The sequence below is a fragment of the Cetorhinus maximus genome, chromosome 9 (assembly GCF_964194155.1).
Source record: "Cetorhinus maximus chromosome 9, sCetMax3.hap1.1, whole genome shotgun sequence".
Taxonomy (NCBI): Eukaryota; Metazoa; Chordata; class Chondrichthyes; order Lamniformes; family Cetorhinidae; genus Cetorhinus; species Cetorhinus maximus.
In genome coordinates, this window is record NC_135887.1 from 75502516 (window position 1) to 75521430 (window position 18915).

General features: G+C 42.8%; 1 protein-coding gene across 9 annotated transcripts in view; it reads left to right on the forward strand.

Annotated features, from left to right (window-relative positions):
• Positions 1–18915, forward strand: part of dgkza (diacylglycerol kinase, zeta a) — a 562825-nt gene that overhangs the window by 535943 nt on the left and 7967 nt on the right. For all 9 annotated transcript variants that reach the window (XM_078548888.1, XM_078548889.1, XM_078548890.1 and 6 more), the window contains 3 exons: positions 3330–3450; positions 4632–4668; positions 6495–6594. In XM_078548888.1, coding sequence (XP_078405014.1) covers positions 3330–3450; positions 4632–4668; positions 6495–6594 — 258 coding nt within the window. The remainder of the gene's footprint in view (positions 1–3329; positions 3451–4631; positions 4669–6494; positions 6595–18915) is intronic.

Below are 18915 nucleotides of genomic sequence, written 5' to 3' on the forward strand. Positions count from 1 at the left end.
AAAGAGAGAGGCAGAGAGGTTTAGGAAGGGAATTCCAGAACTTTAGCCGCTAAGCAGCTGAAGGCACCTTTGGTGAGCGATGGAAGTCGATGATGCTCAACAGGCCAGAATTAGAGGAGCTGAGATATCTTGGAGGATTGTAGGACTGGAGGAGGTTACAATGATAGGGTTAGACCTGCTGCCCAGTGGAGAACAGTTCCGAACACTCAAATGGAACTTCAGCGTTCTGCTGTTTTTTCACTAACAAAGGTTCTTCATGGCTTTACGTGAAAACATCTGTTTGACTCCTGCAATTAAATTAACTTACCAAGTGATTTTGGCAAGGCACAGTGGAGTCCCTGACGTTCCACTGGGTTATGAACTTACAAATTAGGAGCAAGAGTAGGTCATTCGGCCCTTCAAGCCTGCTGCACCCATAAGATTGCTAGTAGTCATCTCCCTGAAAAGAAAACGCAGCACAAGGCTGAGTTTCTTATTTATTATTCCCCATTTTTAATACTTGGAAACAATTTTTTAATGTTATGTAATGGCAAGTCATTGTTCCAGAACTTCCATTCTCCGGATAGTTGTACCCCGGAGATCACCCCCAAAATATGCTGGGGAACCCCTCGGAAGCCCGGCACACTGACTATGCGGGAATTGCCTGGGAAGTTTGGAATCTCGATGGACAATTACCGTGCCTCTGGAACCCTCCAAAATTCTGAGTTAGAGTCAGAGACTGAGATGGTTTGGGCTTACTTAGCAGAATAGTTACCCAGGAAAAGTTAGAAGGTTTAAAAGCAGCTCTAAGTCCTACGTAACTATATTATTAAACCCCCCCCACCCCCCCCCTCTCCCGACTACCCACCCCAACCCCGATTAACCCCCAGCTACCTCACCACCTGAATACCACTCCCGACCCCCCGCAAATACCAACCCTAACCCCGCCGACTACACTGCACCCACCTGCAACCCACCCTTCTCCCTCACCCACTTAACCTTATCTTCTCTCTGTAGTTTCTCAAAGTAGCTTTGGGCGCGTTTAAACGTCCCAGAATACAGGCAGCTAGTGCCATAAAAAGGAGGCATGACGTCGCTTCCCCCGAAGCTCCTACAGTACGAGGGAAGGACTACAGGAGCAGGTACGCTCCACATTTCTCAGGAGGCCTGGCCAAGAATGTGGACCTCTGGTGTAGGGTAAGGAGATAGGAGCGGAGCGGCAATCCAACAATGATTGCCAATCCTCAGACGATTCGGCCCATTAATTCCCTTGAAGTATAGGGGACAAGAAAGAGTAATTTGTCCAATAGAGTCACCTCCTTCCAGCAGACCAGGCACAGTCTGTACCATTGTGAACATACCCAGCTTGTTCAGAGTCCCCAAGGAAGGAGAGTTAACAGCCAGTAACACTGAGAAGAAAGTTCCAGCATTCCTGCCTGACTAGGAGATAGCTCAACCTCAGGAAATGGCAGTAGCAGTTCTTAAATATTCTCATTTACATATCACATAGACTAATGAGTACATAATCATCATTATGTGTATAGCTCTTTAAAGATTCTCCTCGAAAATGTGACAATTAATCAATGCTGTTTTCTTTTAACTACCACTTAAAAAGAAAACACCTTGGGTTTTATTTGGCCCAACCAGTGTGTGTCAATGTTTATCGTCCACATGAACCACTTTCCACCCTACCTATTCTAACATTCTTCTATATAAAAATGTGGGGTTTTTCCCCCACAACTAGAATCTAATTTCCCTTTACATTTGTGAGCACTACAGACCAAAACGACGTAAGTTTTTGACAGGTAAACTGGTAAAAGGCAAGATCAGGACTGAAGTCAGATATAACTTAATATTTGAATACCTTTTGGGAGGCCTGTAGAAATAGGAATACTTTAAGAGGCTGTCAACTGTTAAGAGGAGGAAAACTCTAGGTTTCTATGGTGAGCTAAGCTGAACAGTGTGAATGGCCCTCTCCACTCCTGTATTACCACAATACCTACACTTCAAAAACACTTCATTGACCATATAGTACTTTGGGACATCCTAATGTCACAGAAGGCACTATATGAATGCAATTTCTTTCCTTACTCATGGTTGTGCTCTTCATGGTGCATATATTTACATTTTTCTAAATATTGTTTATTTAAAACATGGCTTTAGTGTGAAGCGGTCTTCACAGGTGAACCCTTTTTACTTACTAATACTTGTTTCCTATACTATTAAGATTCTCACTGAATCACCCCCATTTTATAAAGAAAGGTATGTTTCCATTTATGTAAGTGCTTTATCACGTCACTCGAAAAATACTTTGCATATAGGTTTTTCAAGTGGAGCAACTGCAGTGGCCATTTTGCATGGAAGCAGATTCCTTGAACAGCAATGGGATGTATTGGCTAGCTAATCTGGGTTTAGGCAGTGTGGGGTGAGGGAGGAATGTTGGTCAGGAGACCAGCTGAAAAGCCCCGCTCTCCTTCAAATCATGCTATGGGATCTTTAACGTTTGCCCAAACCACTGGAACAGGCAGATGAGACCTTAGCTTACTATCGCATTCAAAGCTCAGTACTGCTGGATTTATCACATTCAGTCAGTACATCACTGAAGCGCCAACCTAAAAAATTATGTTCTCGGGTGGGGCTTCAGTTGGGAAAAGGCAACAGTGCTATTGACTGTGGCTATAATGCAGTCAACAACAAAGGCTCTGGAGAAGGATCTGAATAGCTTTCAGGTCGGAGGGGAGACTGAGCGGTACAGTGGCCTCCGCACTCACTGGCAGTGCAGCTTGGTTGGACAGCCCATGATATTCCAACAATTGCAACTAATGAATGGAAAATTGTAGCATTGTATGCCTGAAATGTAGGGAGATGTGGTGCAGAGCTGAGAACAGTGGATCGTGCGAGCCTGCTCCTCAAACATTCTCACAAGCTACTTAGGGTTGGATGAAAATGTTGAGCAGAAATAGCCAAAAAAAGAGCAAAAGTCAATGAGGTCAGCTTGAGGATCAGAGCACCTACGTTGACTTAGGAATGCGGGACTAGAATATCATGCTGAGCCATTAAAATGGGATGAAAGCCAAGTGTAGCCTAGTGAGTAGCCTTGTGACATACTGCAGAGAAAAACCTCAAACTCATCATTTGGGAAGAAGCACAGAACCAAACCCTAAGATGGGAATGGAGGAGAGGCAATTCTACATCATATGGTATTTGTAGATTGACTGTGTAAAATGTCACTGAACTAAACTCCTTCTCATTCAGTGTTATTGTGTAAAGGTCCATTCTGTTCTACTGGACTGAGCCCCTTTGCGTTGTATAGAATGTCTGATCCACATGTGTTTATTTTATTTTTACAGTTACGGGAGTTGCAGAAATCGGGCGCTGATCTAACGGTGCGAGATCCTGAGGGCAGGACCCTATTGTATCATGCTGTCACTGTAGGAAGCAAAGAGATTGTGAAGTACATCCTTGAAAATGGTAAGAAGCTAACCAACTGCAAAGTGGCCCTTGCAAAACCCTCCTACTCTGACTGCTGCTAATTGTAAGTGTCATGTTCTTACCATCAGTTGATTTGTTTTTTCAGTTATTGGAGGTAAATCCCCATCAGTTTATACCAAACATGTTTCATTCTTCCCTTAACCACTTGGTGGAACCATGCATGGCTCATCTGACACTTGTCAGCTTCACAAAACCATGAAAAACAAGTGAACATAAATATAGGCATTGCAAGACAAAAAAAGACCATCATCTATCTAATTCATCTTCAACCATCCTGGTAGTCACATTTACAATAATAAAAGAGTTATTGACTAATCAGAGCAGTCAACCTCTCTCAATCAGTCCATAACAGGCCAGATATGAGGCAAGGACAGCCCCAGTGGTGGAGAGCTTTAGGAACCAGAGGTTTCACATCACCTTTTCCTCCTAAGCATGATGCACTTTCTATACATCATGTTCCAAATTGCTCAAATTCTGCATCCTAAAATGCTCTCTTTTACTGACAGTGTTCTCCACATTGGGATGAGAGGTGTGGTTAAAAGAAGGGTATCTGCACTCAGAAGGACAGTGAGGGCAGATTGGCTTATTCAACCTGGGGGAGACAGTGGCATGGTGATATCGTCACTGAACTAGTAATCCAGAGATCAGGGCTAATACCCTGGGGGCAGGGGTTCAAATCTCACCATGGCAGGTGATGGAATTTATATTCAATTAATAAAGTCTGGAATTGAAAGCTAGTCTCAGTACTGGTGACCATGACAACTATCATCGATTGTGGTAAAAACCCATCTGGTTCACTAGTATTCCTTTAGGGAAGGAAATCTGCTATCCTTACCTGGTCTGACCTACATGTGACTCCAGAGCCACAGCAATGTGATTGACACTTAACTGCCCTCTGAAATGGCCGAGCAAGTCACTCAGTTCAAGGGCAATTAGGGATGGGCAGCAAATGCTGGCCTTGCCAGCAATGCCCACATCCCATGAAAGAATACATTTTTAAAAAGGCCATGAGCATGGGGGCTCATGTGAATACTCGGCTACCTGATGAGGCACCAGAAATGGATGTATAGGCGGTTGGAATTGCGCTTTCTAATGGGCAAAATTCATGAGTGCATTAAGTAATAAATTCTTTTTATCTTCCCATACCTTCCCTCCCCCAGCCTCTCCAGAGATACTGGACTTAACAGAGAAGGAGAAGTAAGTTTTAACGTTTTTTTTCCTGCAAAACGCGAGAGCTTTTCATCTTGTTGGAATTAATTGCTTGACATATTTGTGATTAAATGCTGGAGAAGGGCTCAATTTGAGGCCTTAAGGGGCATTCCACAATGAATAGTTGGACACAATGCTTCTATCAGCACTCCCAAGCAATACATACTGTAGTTGGTTAGGGGCTGCAATTTGTTAGCTGCTAGAGATATGGGCCAAGTAATTTGATCACGCTGAAGGGTTCAGTCGACTAATTCCATGCTGGAGTTGCACTGGCTGTCATATTGGATCAGGCTCCTATGTGGGCATTCAGGGCATGTATTAAAAATGCTCATTATAATATTTAAATAAAGGTCCTATGCACATTGTAGGTCCTTTTGTGAAACTGGGCTGCCCCAGCAATGTATTACCATGTGACAAATTCCCTCAGGCAATCATGGCACTAATAGGCAACGGATCCTGCAGCAGCATTAATTTAAAAATTCATCCATACCATACAAGTTAATGTTGATTTGAGGTGTATTTTTTTGCACCCTTTCCACCTTGAAATTCTGTCTGGATGCAATGACTTCTGTACACTTGCAGTGTGATGGCCTGTGCGGGCTAGGCTTCACGTGGTCATGGCCTTCCACCATAAGCTGTGTGTGACCATCTCCTGCAAGCAAGAAAAACAGGAAAGTGTGGGTGACATTCTTGTGAGGTGTTTTGAGAATGCACCTGTCATGGTAGAATAATTTGTTTGTTGTGTCATCGTTGTAAGATCTGGGGAAGTGGGGATTGCAGTAATGGTGAGAGGAAGTGCAGAGTCTGTGAGTAGGAGGAGGTGAAGTGAGGTGTGGTGCAGTCACTGTAGGGAAGGGGACAGCAGTATCGTGATTAATGAGTTGCAAGTGGGAGGAGAGAGAAGTTTGTGTTCTTACCTTGACAACTCGGGTAAAGCTAAGCTCCTCATAATGATCTCCTCTGCACCCTCTTATTGGCAGCGGAGTTTTTTTGGATGATTTTCTGCCCTCTGGAGGGAAGAAGATGCCTCTCCTCCTAGAAGCCTTGTGTGTAGATCTTGCAGCCATTTCTTCTTTCCAACATTCACAGCTGTCTGCACTTAGAGTATGCCTCTCCTTTAGGAGGTGCTGGCCTGATTTGATCATGTGAACAAACATTATGTACCCTGTCCTGTTCTCCTCCACCCCCTCCGTTTCCATTTTCAGACACCATCAAATTTCTAGGCCCTAGCATTTAAATTTACTGTGGCTGTCTTGTTTATTTTACAATGCCCCCCTCCTCCAACCCTTCCACAAAGTTGATTTTGGAGAAAAAGTGCTATTTGACTCACTAATGGCTGTCTGATATATGACACTAAAACACTATACCAGAGCAGTGGGAGACACTGGTCTGCTCTCTATGCTGCTGAGTTGTCGGGTAATCAGCTCTTCTCTGCTAAAGGGTGGTCCTGACCGGAGACCAGATGTATGGGGACAGCATTATAACCCACCCCACTCCACCACCCTGTGGCTAATCATATACCTTCCAAAAGCTGGCTTAGAACAGCTTTAGCAGAAACCTTGGCATCACTCTGCAGCCCTCTCTGTCAGGCTGGGGCTTGTGGTCTTGGGTAACTGAGTGGAAGGGGAATGAGGGGTTAATATATCTCCAAAGTGAAATCATAAGCCAAAATTCTTGTTAGAAATGTGAGTCCAATTTTACTGTTGCAGCATATGTTTATAACTGGAGTAATGGCAAAGTACCCTGTTGAGAGAAATTTCTCTGGAGCCTTGGCCTTCGAAGTATAAAGTCGGACATATGATTTCTGTTTGCAGTGGTGAGACCGTCCTACACAAAGCTGCTGCACTCCGACATCGAACCATATGCCACTTTCTTGTGGAAGCTGGCGCATCATTAATGAAGACGGATTTGCAGGTAATGGTTGTAGCTTTGGAAGCAGGACCAAGCGCCAAGTCTCTGTTTAGTAATGACCACAAATTCACTCCAAATGAAATGGTGACTGCAAAGTGTTTAATTCGGACGATCCAACTCCCCATGCACCAGTCCATCTGTAGCTATAAGATATTTATTGAGGTAGGAAAACAAACGCCTTATGCTAGTTATTAAATAACAGTGCTATGCTTTAGTTTCTGCTGTCACAGCCCCCCCCGACCCACCTCCAAACACACCAGATGCCTGTAATGCTACAGAATCTCACTTTTTGACTCTCAGTTCTTTTCTCTGTTCATTCAAAAGACGGGGGTATCACTGTCAAGGCTGCATTTATTGCTCATGCCTTATTGCATTCAGAAAGTAGTAGCGGTTTGATACAACTGCTTGGTTTGTAGGACTACTTCCAGGGGCAGTTGAGAATCAACCACTTTTGGTTTGGGACAGGAGTCACATATTGGCTAGACTGGTAAGGACAGCTTCCTAGAGGCAATTAATGAACCACAAGGTTTTTACAGCAATCATGACAGCTTCATGGTCACTTTTACTGACACTGACATTATACATTTTTGATTTTCTAAAGTAAATTTAAACTCTCAACCTGCCATGGTCAGTTTGAATTCTCATTCTCTAGATTATTTTTGTAGTGCTCTGGATTACTAGTTCAGTATGATAACCATTGCATTGCCATACTTGAGTAAAATTAATTGTCAAGTTGCAATTTTTGCATAGGTTTCTAAAGTATCTCTACAAGGGACCCCCTTGCCCTCCCCGCCAACATACCACTCCCACCAGAAAAATTGCTATAGCTGAAAGGCATTCTATACAGCATATCGCAGGGAACAACAGTGTGAGAATGGTCATGATGTGGTGACTTGGACTAATTTGAATTCTCATTAGATGTGCTATTAGCCACGGATTATTTGCAATTAATAAAGTTTTGGATTTTTGTCGTTGATGGTGGGGAAAAATATTTTTGGTTATGCCACTAGCTGTTCAGGACTAATGTTCCTGATGTCCTTGTAGAAAAAGCCACAAGTGAACATAGGAACAGGAGTAGGCCATTCAGCTGCTCGTGCCTGTTGTGTCATTCAATTTGATCATAGAATCAACCATTTAGCCCATTTTGTCTGTCCTGGCTCTTGAAAGAGCTATCCAATAGGTGGGGGGTGGGGGTGGGAGGTGGGGCAGACGGTAGCATAGTGGTAATATCACTGGACCAGTAATCCAGAGGTCCAAGCTATTGCCCTAGGGACAGTTAATAAAATCTGGAATATAAAGCTAGTCTCAGTAACTGTCATCAATTGTCATAAAAAAAAACCATTTGGTTCACTGATGACCTTTAGGGAAGTAAATCGGCCATTCAAACCTGGTTTGGCCTACACATGATTCCAGACCCACAGCAATGTGGTTGACTCTTAACTGCCCTCTAAAATGGTCACGCCAGCCATTCAGTTCAAGGGCAGTTGCGGGTGAGCAACAAATGTTGGCCTTGTCACTGATGCCCAGATCCCATGAAAGAATGAAGAAAAGAAACTTTGGCCCCATAGCCCCTAATTTTTTTTTCCTTTTCAAGTATATATCCAATTCCCTTTTAAAAGTTGCTATTGCTTCTTTTGTAATGCAACCCTTTCAGGAAGTGCATTACAAATCATAACAACTCATTGTGAAAAAAATGACTCCTCATCTCCCCTCTGGTTTCTTTTGCCAGCTAATTTATATCTGTTCTCTGATTACCAATCTTCCTGCCAATGGAAACAGATTCTCCCTATCTACTCCATCAAAGCCCTTCATAATTTTGAAAGTCTCTATTATGACCCCCTTAACCCCTGCTCTGGGAATAATCCAAGCTTTTCCAGGCTCCATGCGCTGACCTGCACCTCAACTCCATTTTCCCACTGTAGCTCTATGTCCTTTGATATCCTTGTCTTGCAAAAATCTATTCCAATTGTCCTAGAATCCATATAGCCTTTTGGGGGAGAAAGTTCCAGATTCCTTGTGTGCGTATGGCAAAAGATTCATGTAGTTATGAGAGCACATTTTTAGAATGAGATTTGCTGTAACAAGTGTTAAATCTGGACCTCTGTCAAAGTGTCCAAAGAAGTGACATGTCATTTGAATCCTGGATCAATATGTGTTAGAGGTTGGGGCAACATTGTTGCTCTCCCAACAAGTAGCAGCTAATATTTATTTAATACTCTGTTGTGTTACACTTATGAAGCATCCACAAGCAGAACATTGTGTCATCATTGTTTTAACTCTACGAATATGCTATTGTGCTCCTGAGGATTTGCCATGGGCAAGTGAATGAAGCCCAAGAGTCAGCATTCTATCTCTGAAGTATTTGAGTTGGTCCTGTCTGGCATCAAACCATGTCAGTGGCCGATTCTTTCCTCCCACTTCTGCTGATGTGCGTTTAACCTTTCCACTCGGCTGGCATCATGGAAGAGCAGAAACCTGCGGCAGGGGGTGTGGGGATGGTTACTAGGAAATGATTTCCAGGCTGTGTAGTGGCACAGCTGAATGGTTCTCCACCACATGCTCACGGCTTGTGAAACGGCTCCTGGTGTTTCCCAAAGGTAACGGTTCAAAAGGCAGGATAGGTCAGCACCACTTACCTTCAACTAGTCAACTCTAGATGAATTTAAAGATGGGGTAATGGCAGCCTCTGGCAGTGTTGCAGCCATACTTGAAATGGAAATTGCCTTCTGATTCTCCTTTCGTTGTGTCAGCATCACAGACTAATACCTGTTTTCCACCATTTATATGGGTAGCGCTGGCTAAACCAGGCATGAGTTCCTGAAATGATAGTCCTGATAATGAAAACTTCTAAATGGAAATAATCTAAAGATAGGTCTTGAAGATTTCAAGTAATGGATCTGTGACTATTTGCTTTGGTACCTTGTTCCATTGTGGGACTGTCCTTGGGAAGAAAGATTATTGATACACTGTCTTGGAAACAAATGGTCTTTGTAGTTTGTGTGGATGGCTACCTCGTGTTTTGTCATTGCTGAAGGGCACAGGATACTTGTTTCTGTCAATTCCCAGCAGCCCATTCCATTTTTTATAGAATATGGTAAGTCTATTTTCTCCCTCCTTTGCTGTAGTGATTCCCATTCCACATGTTTGATCAAGGATGTGACACTGGTGTATTTCCGATACTGATTCGTGTCCGAGGATTCTTTGTGGCAAAATGATTCTCTCTTTGCTTGATCAAAGTTGCAGCTTCCAAATAAATTTTCCTTGCAGTCCAAAAATCAGACCCTCAGTGAACTGAATTCAAATGGCACTGTGCTTTTCATTTGATTGTCCTAATCATTGCTGCGGGCCCCATGGGGTGAAGCCTGTGGAACAGGCCTCAGTCCATCTCCTCTGGAGGAAGCTCCTGTTCAAGGATTCCTTGTCATACTGCAGATTGCCAACTTGGAAGACAGGACTGTGTGGCTATAGTTCTGATTCAACTAAAACTCAACTCTTTCTTTTTGTAGATCAGTGGATCTACCTCCCCCTGCCACATCTCAGCTCAAAAAAATCTCTTACTGTAAAGACGTATCTTGTGGACAGAGTATTCTAAATAAAGTGACAGTAACTGCAGACAGTGCAGTACAACATGCTGGTCCATGTTAGGGTCTGCTTCCTTTCTTCTATGGTTCACAATGACACACTTCCAAGTAAGCACAAGACATTTGATAGTGGAGTATGCAGAACGGGTGTTATCATATACAGCTTGGGTGATCAGTCTAACTGTGTTCAAAACGTAACATTTCAGTTTCTCTATCTTTCAAGCCCTCCAAATAACTGTTGAAAATCATGCTCCTTTATGCACCTTGGTTTGCCTGTATCAAAGGTACATGTCCCAGATAAAACTTCATGATGCATCTGTTCTTGAATCCTTTGAAAACAGGCAATTCATGTAAACAGCCATAATCGTTTACTTCAAAGAAACTTCTCTCAATTCCTGACCTAACAGTTCATGTATCATTTGAGAAGTTGTTTGATTGATAGCTTATCTTCCTAAACATTCATCTACATTGTAGTTAATGGGTGAAATTTTTTTTTCCCTTGCAATGTATCCCCCCTCATTTCCCTTAGGTTTCACCGTAAAATGGTGCTTTGCTAACTGTCTCACCATCCATGCAAAGGGACCAACCTGACCCTAATCCCGATAAAGCAACCTAGAGTTAGCCTGCCCCCCTTTTATTCAAGGCTCAATACTGCTGTTGGATGAGATTAGGAGTTTGGTCAGTTGGAGGGAGACTGTTGGGCATCTTGCAAATGTTATATATCAGACACCTTGGAAAGTTGAGGGTTCCTAATTGAACTTCCTTGCATCTTAAAGCAACAGATTTGGGAAGACTAGAACAAGGGGACACAGTTTAAGAATAAGAGGTCTCCCTTTTAAGGTGAGGAGAAATTTCTTGATTCTTTAGTATGTGGCGCATTCTCTTCCCTGGAAAGCAGTGGAGGTTGGGTCATTGAAATTATTCGAGGCAGAGTTGGACAGGTTTTTGATAGACAAGCGAGTCAAGGGTTATGGAGGTGGGTGGGTGGGGTGGGGGTGGCAGACAGAAAAGTGGAGTTGAGACCACAACTAGAACAGCTATGACCTTATTGAATGGCAGAGCAGGCTCGAAGGGCTGAATGGCCTACTTCTGCTCCAAAGTCCTATATTCCAACTTTCTATGGGAAGTTACTCTGGGGAAAAAAGTTTATTACACCAACCACTAAAGATATACTTGAATCACCCATTGATTGATGTCCCAGTCACTTATTTCCTTGCACATATATTTCTTGTAGATAATTTTCAGACAGTAAAAGCAGAAATTAAGCCAGGTTTCCTTCTCACATGTTGAGAGTGTTGGCAAAACACCACTGCATGGGAAAACCTAAGTAAGTGAGAGGTAAACACTGCATGGAAAGAAGCATAAAAAAAGCAAGTGAAAGCAGTTTGCTGTAAAAAGTTCTTAATTGAGTCCTCCTGAACGTGAAGAATAAAAAGTTAATAATTTTACTTACTAGACTGTTGGGATTCCTGACTTCTTTCGCCCTCCCCTGCTTGCTGCAGACAGCTGCTTTCTGTAATTGATCAGCCATTTTATATGGTGAGATTTCTCCTGAGGCAATCCATTTGCTTTCTCTGCCGCTCCCTATCCTGGTCCTGGCCCTGCCGAAATAAATGTGCTTTACATAATCCCAATGCAAAGAAAATCCAGCATATAATGACAGCGCTGCATTCAGGCTAACCCTGAGTGCTACTTCCTCTGCATTGACGTATTAATGTTTGTGCACGGATCTGGTGCTACTCTGGATGCATTTTCATTAACAATGAGTTTTTGCAGCCAGTCTGAATCCAGATTATTCCAATTTTGGCCGTTATCAAATTTTTGTTTCGTATGTTTTGCAAATTAGTCCAGAGGGGATCAGTTCAGATTCTGGATACATGCCGCCAACTGCTAGGAAAGATAAAATTCCCAGCGGAAGCTGTAAGACCAAATGATTGGCTCAGTAATGCAAATCCCGATTATCCGCCTTCATATGCAGTGAGTGGTTAGGATCTGGAATGCACTGCCTGTGAGTGTGCTGGAGGCAGATCCAAGCGTAACTTGTAAAGGGAATTGGATAAGCACCTGAAGAGAGAAAATTGGCAGGGCTGCAGGGAAAGGGCGGGGGAGCGGAACTAGAGGAGTTGCTCTTGCGAACAGCCAGCATGCACATGATGGCCTGAATGGCTTCATTCTGTGATTCAACTTGACGCTTACCCTGCTCTTCCCGGAAGCTCAGGCTAACATTAGAAGCTTCATGTGGCATGAGTCTGTGTTTTACTGCCCCACAACTCATTGGGCCATCAAGATGGATTTTCATGGGAAAGAAGGATTGTTTCTCATAGTGCTAGCAAAGAGGTATATTGGACGAATGGTCCCTGTTGGGATGGGGGGGTGTCCGAGGGTCGAGTCAGCTGCCCGTATGATTTGCAGTGTGCGACAGTTCTGCAAATAAATGGTTGGTATTTAGGTTTCAACTAAAATCTGGGGCTGCCATCAATTCAGAGCAAAGCCAAAACGATAGCCCCTTCAAATAAGGTCTGAAGGCTCACCTTCTATCAACAGAAAGGGGGGAGGTCAAGGCAATTTTCTGTGAGAACCCAGCTGTCCATGCAAGGCAGCAAAATGAATGTGACATGAATTGTGTGTAAATGCCAGATGATGGGGCAAATATTGTCAGGATCTTTTTGAAATTAGTTAGGAGCTGTTATTATGGAAGAAAATTGCCAGATGGAGTTACAAAAACAAGAGGAGAGGGGGGAAAAAATCCCACCATCTGGAATCTGTACTGACCCTGTCATTAATAACCCACCAGATGGAAACGATTGGGAGAACAGATCCTTCAGTGTCACTTCTTCAATAACACTAATCTGTATGTGGATTCCACAGGTTAGCATTCCTGAAATCTCTGCTGTCTGTGAGGTGTCTTTTTACCTGTCAGATGAGGGAAAAATGTCATTGGGCTAAAGGTCAAACCAATTTTGACGTGTTTTGTGGTACGTACTTAACTCAGCAAGTATCACCACCAGCATTATAGGAGCTAAGGTAAAACTAATTCTACTTACTCGCCCTGCACCAAGCTAATGCAGGAGACATCCTGCTACGTTATGATGATGATAAGTGGCATTAAATGACTGCCATGTACTGCAGTCCGTCGCACAGAATTTCAGTCTTTCCTGATGTTTATCTACCCTGCCAATATGGAGCTCATTCGGACATACCCAGAGGCTGCCATTAAATATTAGAGCCACTCTCTCAGCATCCTGCATGCATCGTGATGAGTTCACCTGACCATTTCTGCTCTCTGATCTGTTTGTACCTTGGCCTAGAAAAAAAGGCTTCCCTGCAGTACAGCCCTAATTAGAAAAACAAGCAGCTGAAGAGAAAACAAGCACAATGAGAACTAATTGCAAAAACAATGCAGACAAAGTAACCAACGTGAAAGAGAAGGTCAGTGGTCAAAGTGTTGGCACTGGTGTCTAACAACACAAAATATTTTTGGCGCTCAAAGGAAGAGTGAAGCTAAGAGCCTCAACCCTTACCTCAATAATGCCCGTGCCCTGAGATGGTTTACAAAGTTAAACAATGTTGCCATAAACTTTTGAACTACTCTCTTGTGCGATCTACCAATACAATGTTTAGCGGTTGCACCATATAGGACCTAGGCACCCTAATTGACAGCGATGCAGTAGCATGATATATGTTGTCATTAGCAGTGGAGGCAAAACAAATCTTTATCTGCACAAAATGTTTGTGTAATAAGATGCCTCCCAACCCCAGGGAGGGAAGGGAAAAAGGGGAGAGTTGACATGGGCATTACAACCAACTTCTGAGCTACCATCTCAGGGCATGATTGTTGTAGGCCTGGCAGCAGGCTTCATTATGCATCCTCATGATTGCAGTGAACACACAACCCAACGAGGTCAGGGAGATTGAATTTCTGACAGAAACAGCCATGAGGGTGATATTTGTCTGAGGTGACAGGGAAAAATAGACAATAGTGAATCAGCAGAGGGTTTTGTACATCGCCTGTTTTTTTCTCTTCTATTTGAAATCAATGCTGCTGATTTCCTATTGCCCATTTTGTTTCTGCTCAGGATTACTTTCACCCACGTATGTCCATGAATTTGTAATAATGAGGTTTGACTTTGTGTTTGTGTTCACACGCACATGCATATGTGTACCGATGTATTGCATGTGTGTACATGTACACATGCATGGTAGCGCATGTGCTTTCCAAGAGGCGCCAAGGAATTTCCTAACTGCCATTGAGATATGAATTTTGCAGCTTTTGGCTCCCTCCTGGAATATTGAACATTGCTGAGTCTTCTCTGCCAGTTTGTTCAGAGTGACATAAAATGCATTTTCCTTCTCTTCATAATTTTCCAGAGGAATAAATTTTGTCCTAAGGCTTTCTTGTAATGTGTGGAGGTCTGTCAACAGGCTTTCTTTTTCTTTGCGAAGCTTGTTTGTTTCATCTTGAGCGTTCTTGCAATTCAGTAAATTCTCTTTTAGTTTCTTTTGTTATGCTTCCATTCTATTTAAGACAGCCTTCATTTCATGCTGCTGAATGTTAAACATATTTATTTTGCATCTTGAAGGGAAATCAGCTGTTCTTTCAACTTTTAATTTTCTTGTCTTCTTGCCAACTCATACTGGACTTCAGTGCATCGTTCTGTTGCTACTGATAGTTCAAGTGCATCTTTTTCTGAAGTAATATGCAATAGCCTGTTTAGCTACTCATATTTTTTCAAGGCTACATTTTGATTCTCCAAGGAGTCTTTCAGGGTCGCAACTTCTTTGTGTGCCTTTTCTGCCTGGCTGTACATTTGGTTGAGTTTTGCCAACTGTGGAATTGAGGGTCATTATTTCCTCTTGATACCTTTTGTGTTGTCTCTGAAATTTATTTGTTCAGATATCAAACAGCTTGGTTCATTGAAGACTTCAGTTTATCATGTGCTTTCAAAGGTATATACTCAGCTTGAATCTTGTGTTTTAAATCTTCCTGTTCAGTCCTGATGCAAACATTTTCTTGTAGAACAGCTTCACTTACTTTCATTTGCTTCTTTTGAGTTACCTCAGATAGCTTTCCTTCATTCGCAGTCATCATCTCACTCTGAACTCCCAACTGTCTCCCTTGCTGTCTGGTCTTTTGCCCTCTCTCTCAGGTCTCTTGTTGTCCTCGGTACTTTACTGGGAGTTGCCCTCTCTCTGGGGTCCCTTGTTGTCCCCAGTGCTTTATTGGGAGTTTCGGTGGGTGCGCTTTTTTTAAAACTTAAAGCTGTAGCTCTTCTTTCTGTCAACTCTGCTTGCCATGAAAGGGATTTTTTTCTCTGCAGGCTTTTCCCTTTTTTTTTTACCGTGCCCTGCAGATTTCTTTCTTGACTCTGCCAGCCGATTTTTTTTTAACTTCTGTGCAGCATGGCCATCACTGCTGCAATCTGTTGAGCCCTGGGACCACCACCTATTCTAAAATGTAAGTACATTTTTGTATTTTTGTATTTTTTTTGGTAATTTTTTGTATTTTTGATCACCATCTCATGAACTGTGTCACTCAGGATCGTGCAATTTTCTGTAATGGGCTTCCACTCTGGTGGATTCTTCACTTCCAAGTCTGTAGTGAAGCTTCTTCAACTTTTTCCTCAAGTTTTCTTCTCAGGTGCATGTCTCTCTAGCTCAGCTTCACTTGCTTGTAGTTTTTCATATCTTGTGATGCTCTTCTGGGTTCATGCATTTAGCTGCCCACCTTTCATTTCACCACGGATCACCAGGTCAGATTGTGGTACTATCTCTGATGTGATATCTTTTAGGAACTCCCACTGCTGCCAACTATGTTGTAATATGGTGCGTGGTAGTGTCTCAACAATGAGATCTTGAAACTTGTATATTTAAACATGAACTATTTATTGTTAACCTTTAATTATTTACAGATCCCAGGTTACTGTCATGCATGGTGCTGTTACCTCCATGCAGGCTGACTCCAGAGTGTGTTCTCAGTCTATTGCCATGTGACCCTCTGTATTATACTGTGTGCAGAGCTGTTCTCCAGTCCCACGTTAACCCTTGCTCTGCTGAGCACCTTTACTTTAGAATGGCATGCAGGCCAATACAACATCATACAACACAGTCCCTGGTGACCTAGCCAATATTTATCCTTTAACTAACATCACTTAAGAAATGGTCTGGTCATTACCCCATTCCTGTTTGTGAAACCTTGGTGGTCATGTTTCCCCAACATTGCGAAAATGACTACAGTCCAAGAAAGATATCTCCTTGGCTGTAAAGCATTTGTAGGTTGTGAAAGGTATCTTACATATGCAAGTCCTTTCCTTTCATTGCCCTCAGGTATTTTTCCAACTTTCTATTCCATAAGTAATTCATAAGGAGGTGCTTCCTCAAGGCTCCCCCCACCCCACAATTTCTAGCCCCTTGCCTGTGGATGGATGTCTCACTTTGATGTCTGACTAAAGTTGTGAACCCTGAATTGCCGGTGAATCCACTCATGTGTTGAATGACGTAGGGGATGTGCTCATACATTATTACACTGCCACATCATCCTGCCCACAAAGCTTTTAGAGTAATTAATCCTTGCTGTCTCATCCAATGGAAGAACAGTGGGGGGCTTCACTCCATGAGTTCATTCAGAAATGCCTTCTATTGCTATAAGAAGCAACACACTTTAGCGGAGAACTAGTTTGGTTACTGGCAAACCATTAAATCCTGCACCTCTCTGTGAGAAAGCTCATTGTAGGCCCAAAATCAGCCTGGCATGGAAAATTGTAAGCATTCACTGCATTGTAAGGCTCTCTTGTATGAATGCTATAGCAACCACTGGAAACTGTGAAAAATCAGCATTAAGAAACAGTAGTTTGATAAAAAGCCTGTTGAGAAAATATGGCTCTAGTGCCAGGCCACGATGAAGCCTTGACTACCTTCTTTGTGGGCTCAGTATAGCCACTGTGGTGGGGGAGGGTAGCAAAAGCACATAAGTTCTGTAGGTGCTTTGTACGATTGTGGTTTTTACTTTCTTACACAGTGCCCATAGAGCTGCAGATGCCATTGTAAGTCATGGGCACACATTTAAAATTTTTATTACAACCAGTTCCAAAACCAGAAACCTCAGGGGAAAGGAATAGGTGGCTGAACTGTTGTTCAGGAAGTGGTTTTCTTTCAGTGCTCCTTCTGACACAATGTGTAAAGTTCACCTGCCAATAAGTAAAGTTTCCGTTTTGGGGATGGTGATTGCGGCTGAGTGAACAAGGGTTGGTTGGGTTGGTGGTGATGATGGGAGGAGGAGACTGCCCCATTGTTGTAGTCAGCCAGAGTGCAGCTCATCCTGTCCCAGAGAGATTCTTGATTGACTAAAACACTTAAAGGAATTTGAGGGTATTTCTCCACAGGATGGCTGTTTCTCACCTGTCACTCATTTGTCATGAGCTCCGACAGATGAATCCGTGGGTGGTCCCATTCAGCGGCATTTGACACGGAGACTCATAATACCTTGAGGGGAAAAGAGAAAATAAATCTGGAAAATATCAGCAGTCTCAAAACAAAAGCAACAACATATCTCCAGCTCTTGAGTTCTCACAACAAGTAAAAATAAAATAATCAGCACATGCACGGTTCAATGTTGAAATTAAACTCAGAAGACCAACAAGTGAGTAAACCTTAAAATGTTAGCAGAGCCTTCCAGGGAATATAACTTGCCCCATAGGAAAGTAATGAGCTGGGAGCTCTAACTATTTTCTGGACTTTGGTAAACATTTACAAGCTATCTTCTTTGCTCTTGGGATGATTTCAGTGGTACTAAAATGTTCTCGGAAGGGAATCGGATATTTATAGAAATTTAGGGAAGAACTGACAAACCCCATTGGAAAATATTTATAACCTTCAGATCTATTGTAGTCATTCCATGTAACATGCAGGGTTTTCTGATGCATGATCTGGGGTTCTCCCTCCAATTTATAACACTGGCTGCGTAGGGAATGAATTGTTGAAAATTTCCAACTGTATTGTCTGTATGCTGCAGTATGATCACCAATGAGGAGCAGGAAATGTTGCTGGAAGTTTTTGTGCTATAGCAATTAACAGTCTGAACTGAAAGTTATACAGAAGTCTTAAAACTGATGCTGGCCAATCTTCAAACCTCAATCAAGTTTGCTTTAATACAATATTATAATCTGGATGTAAGCTAACAACAACATTTGCAATTCAATGAGTTAATGAAGCCACAAGAAACTATTGCTGCTCCTTTTTAAATTCTGCCAAAACGCTTTAGAATTACAAGGAACTTGGAACTGTTTCACTCTTGTTTTTTTTCACTGTCCTCTAAGACATCTGTTTGGAGTTTGCTGTCATCTGTTCCATTAGTGTCGCCACCTTCACTTGTCCTCTGGGTGTGGTAGATAGCTGTGCAGGGAAAAGTGAGGGGGAAAGATAGGAAACCTAACAGATTTGAGGCCTGTTGCAAGGGATGGAGCCTTTTAAATGGGATGTTGTCCAGCTGGCAGGGAGCATGAGTTACAAGTGAAGCGCTTAGAGCGCTGCCGCCTCCCCTCAGACTCTGAGGTCACTATGAGATCAGGATCACAGCTCCCTCTACTCTTACAAACTCCAGCCCTTACACCTCGCACTGAAGGCAGCTCAATTAAAGGACATTTCATGCAGTAGTGCTTCCCTCGCTAAACCTCTTTGCCTCCACCTCTCTCTCCTCCTTTAACACGCCACTTAAAACTAACCGCTTTGAACACCTATTGGCCAGCTG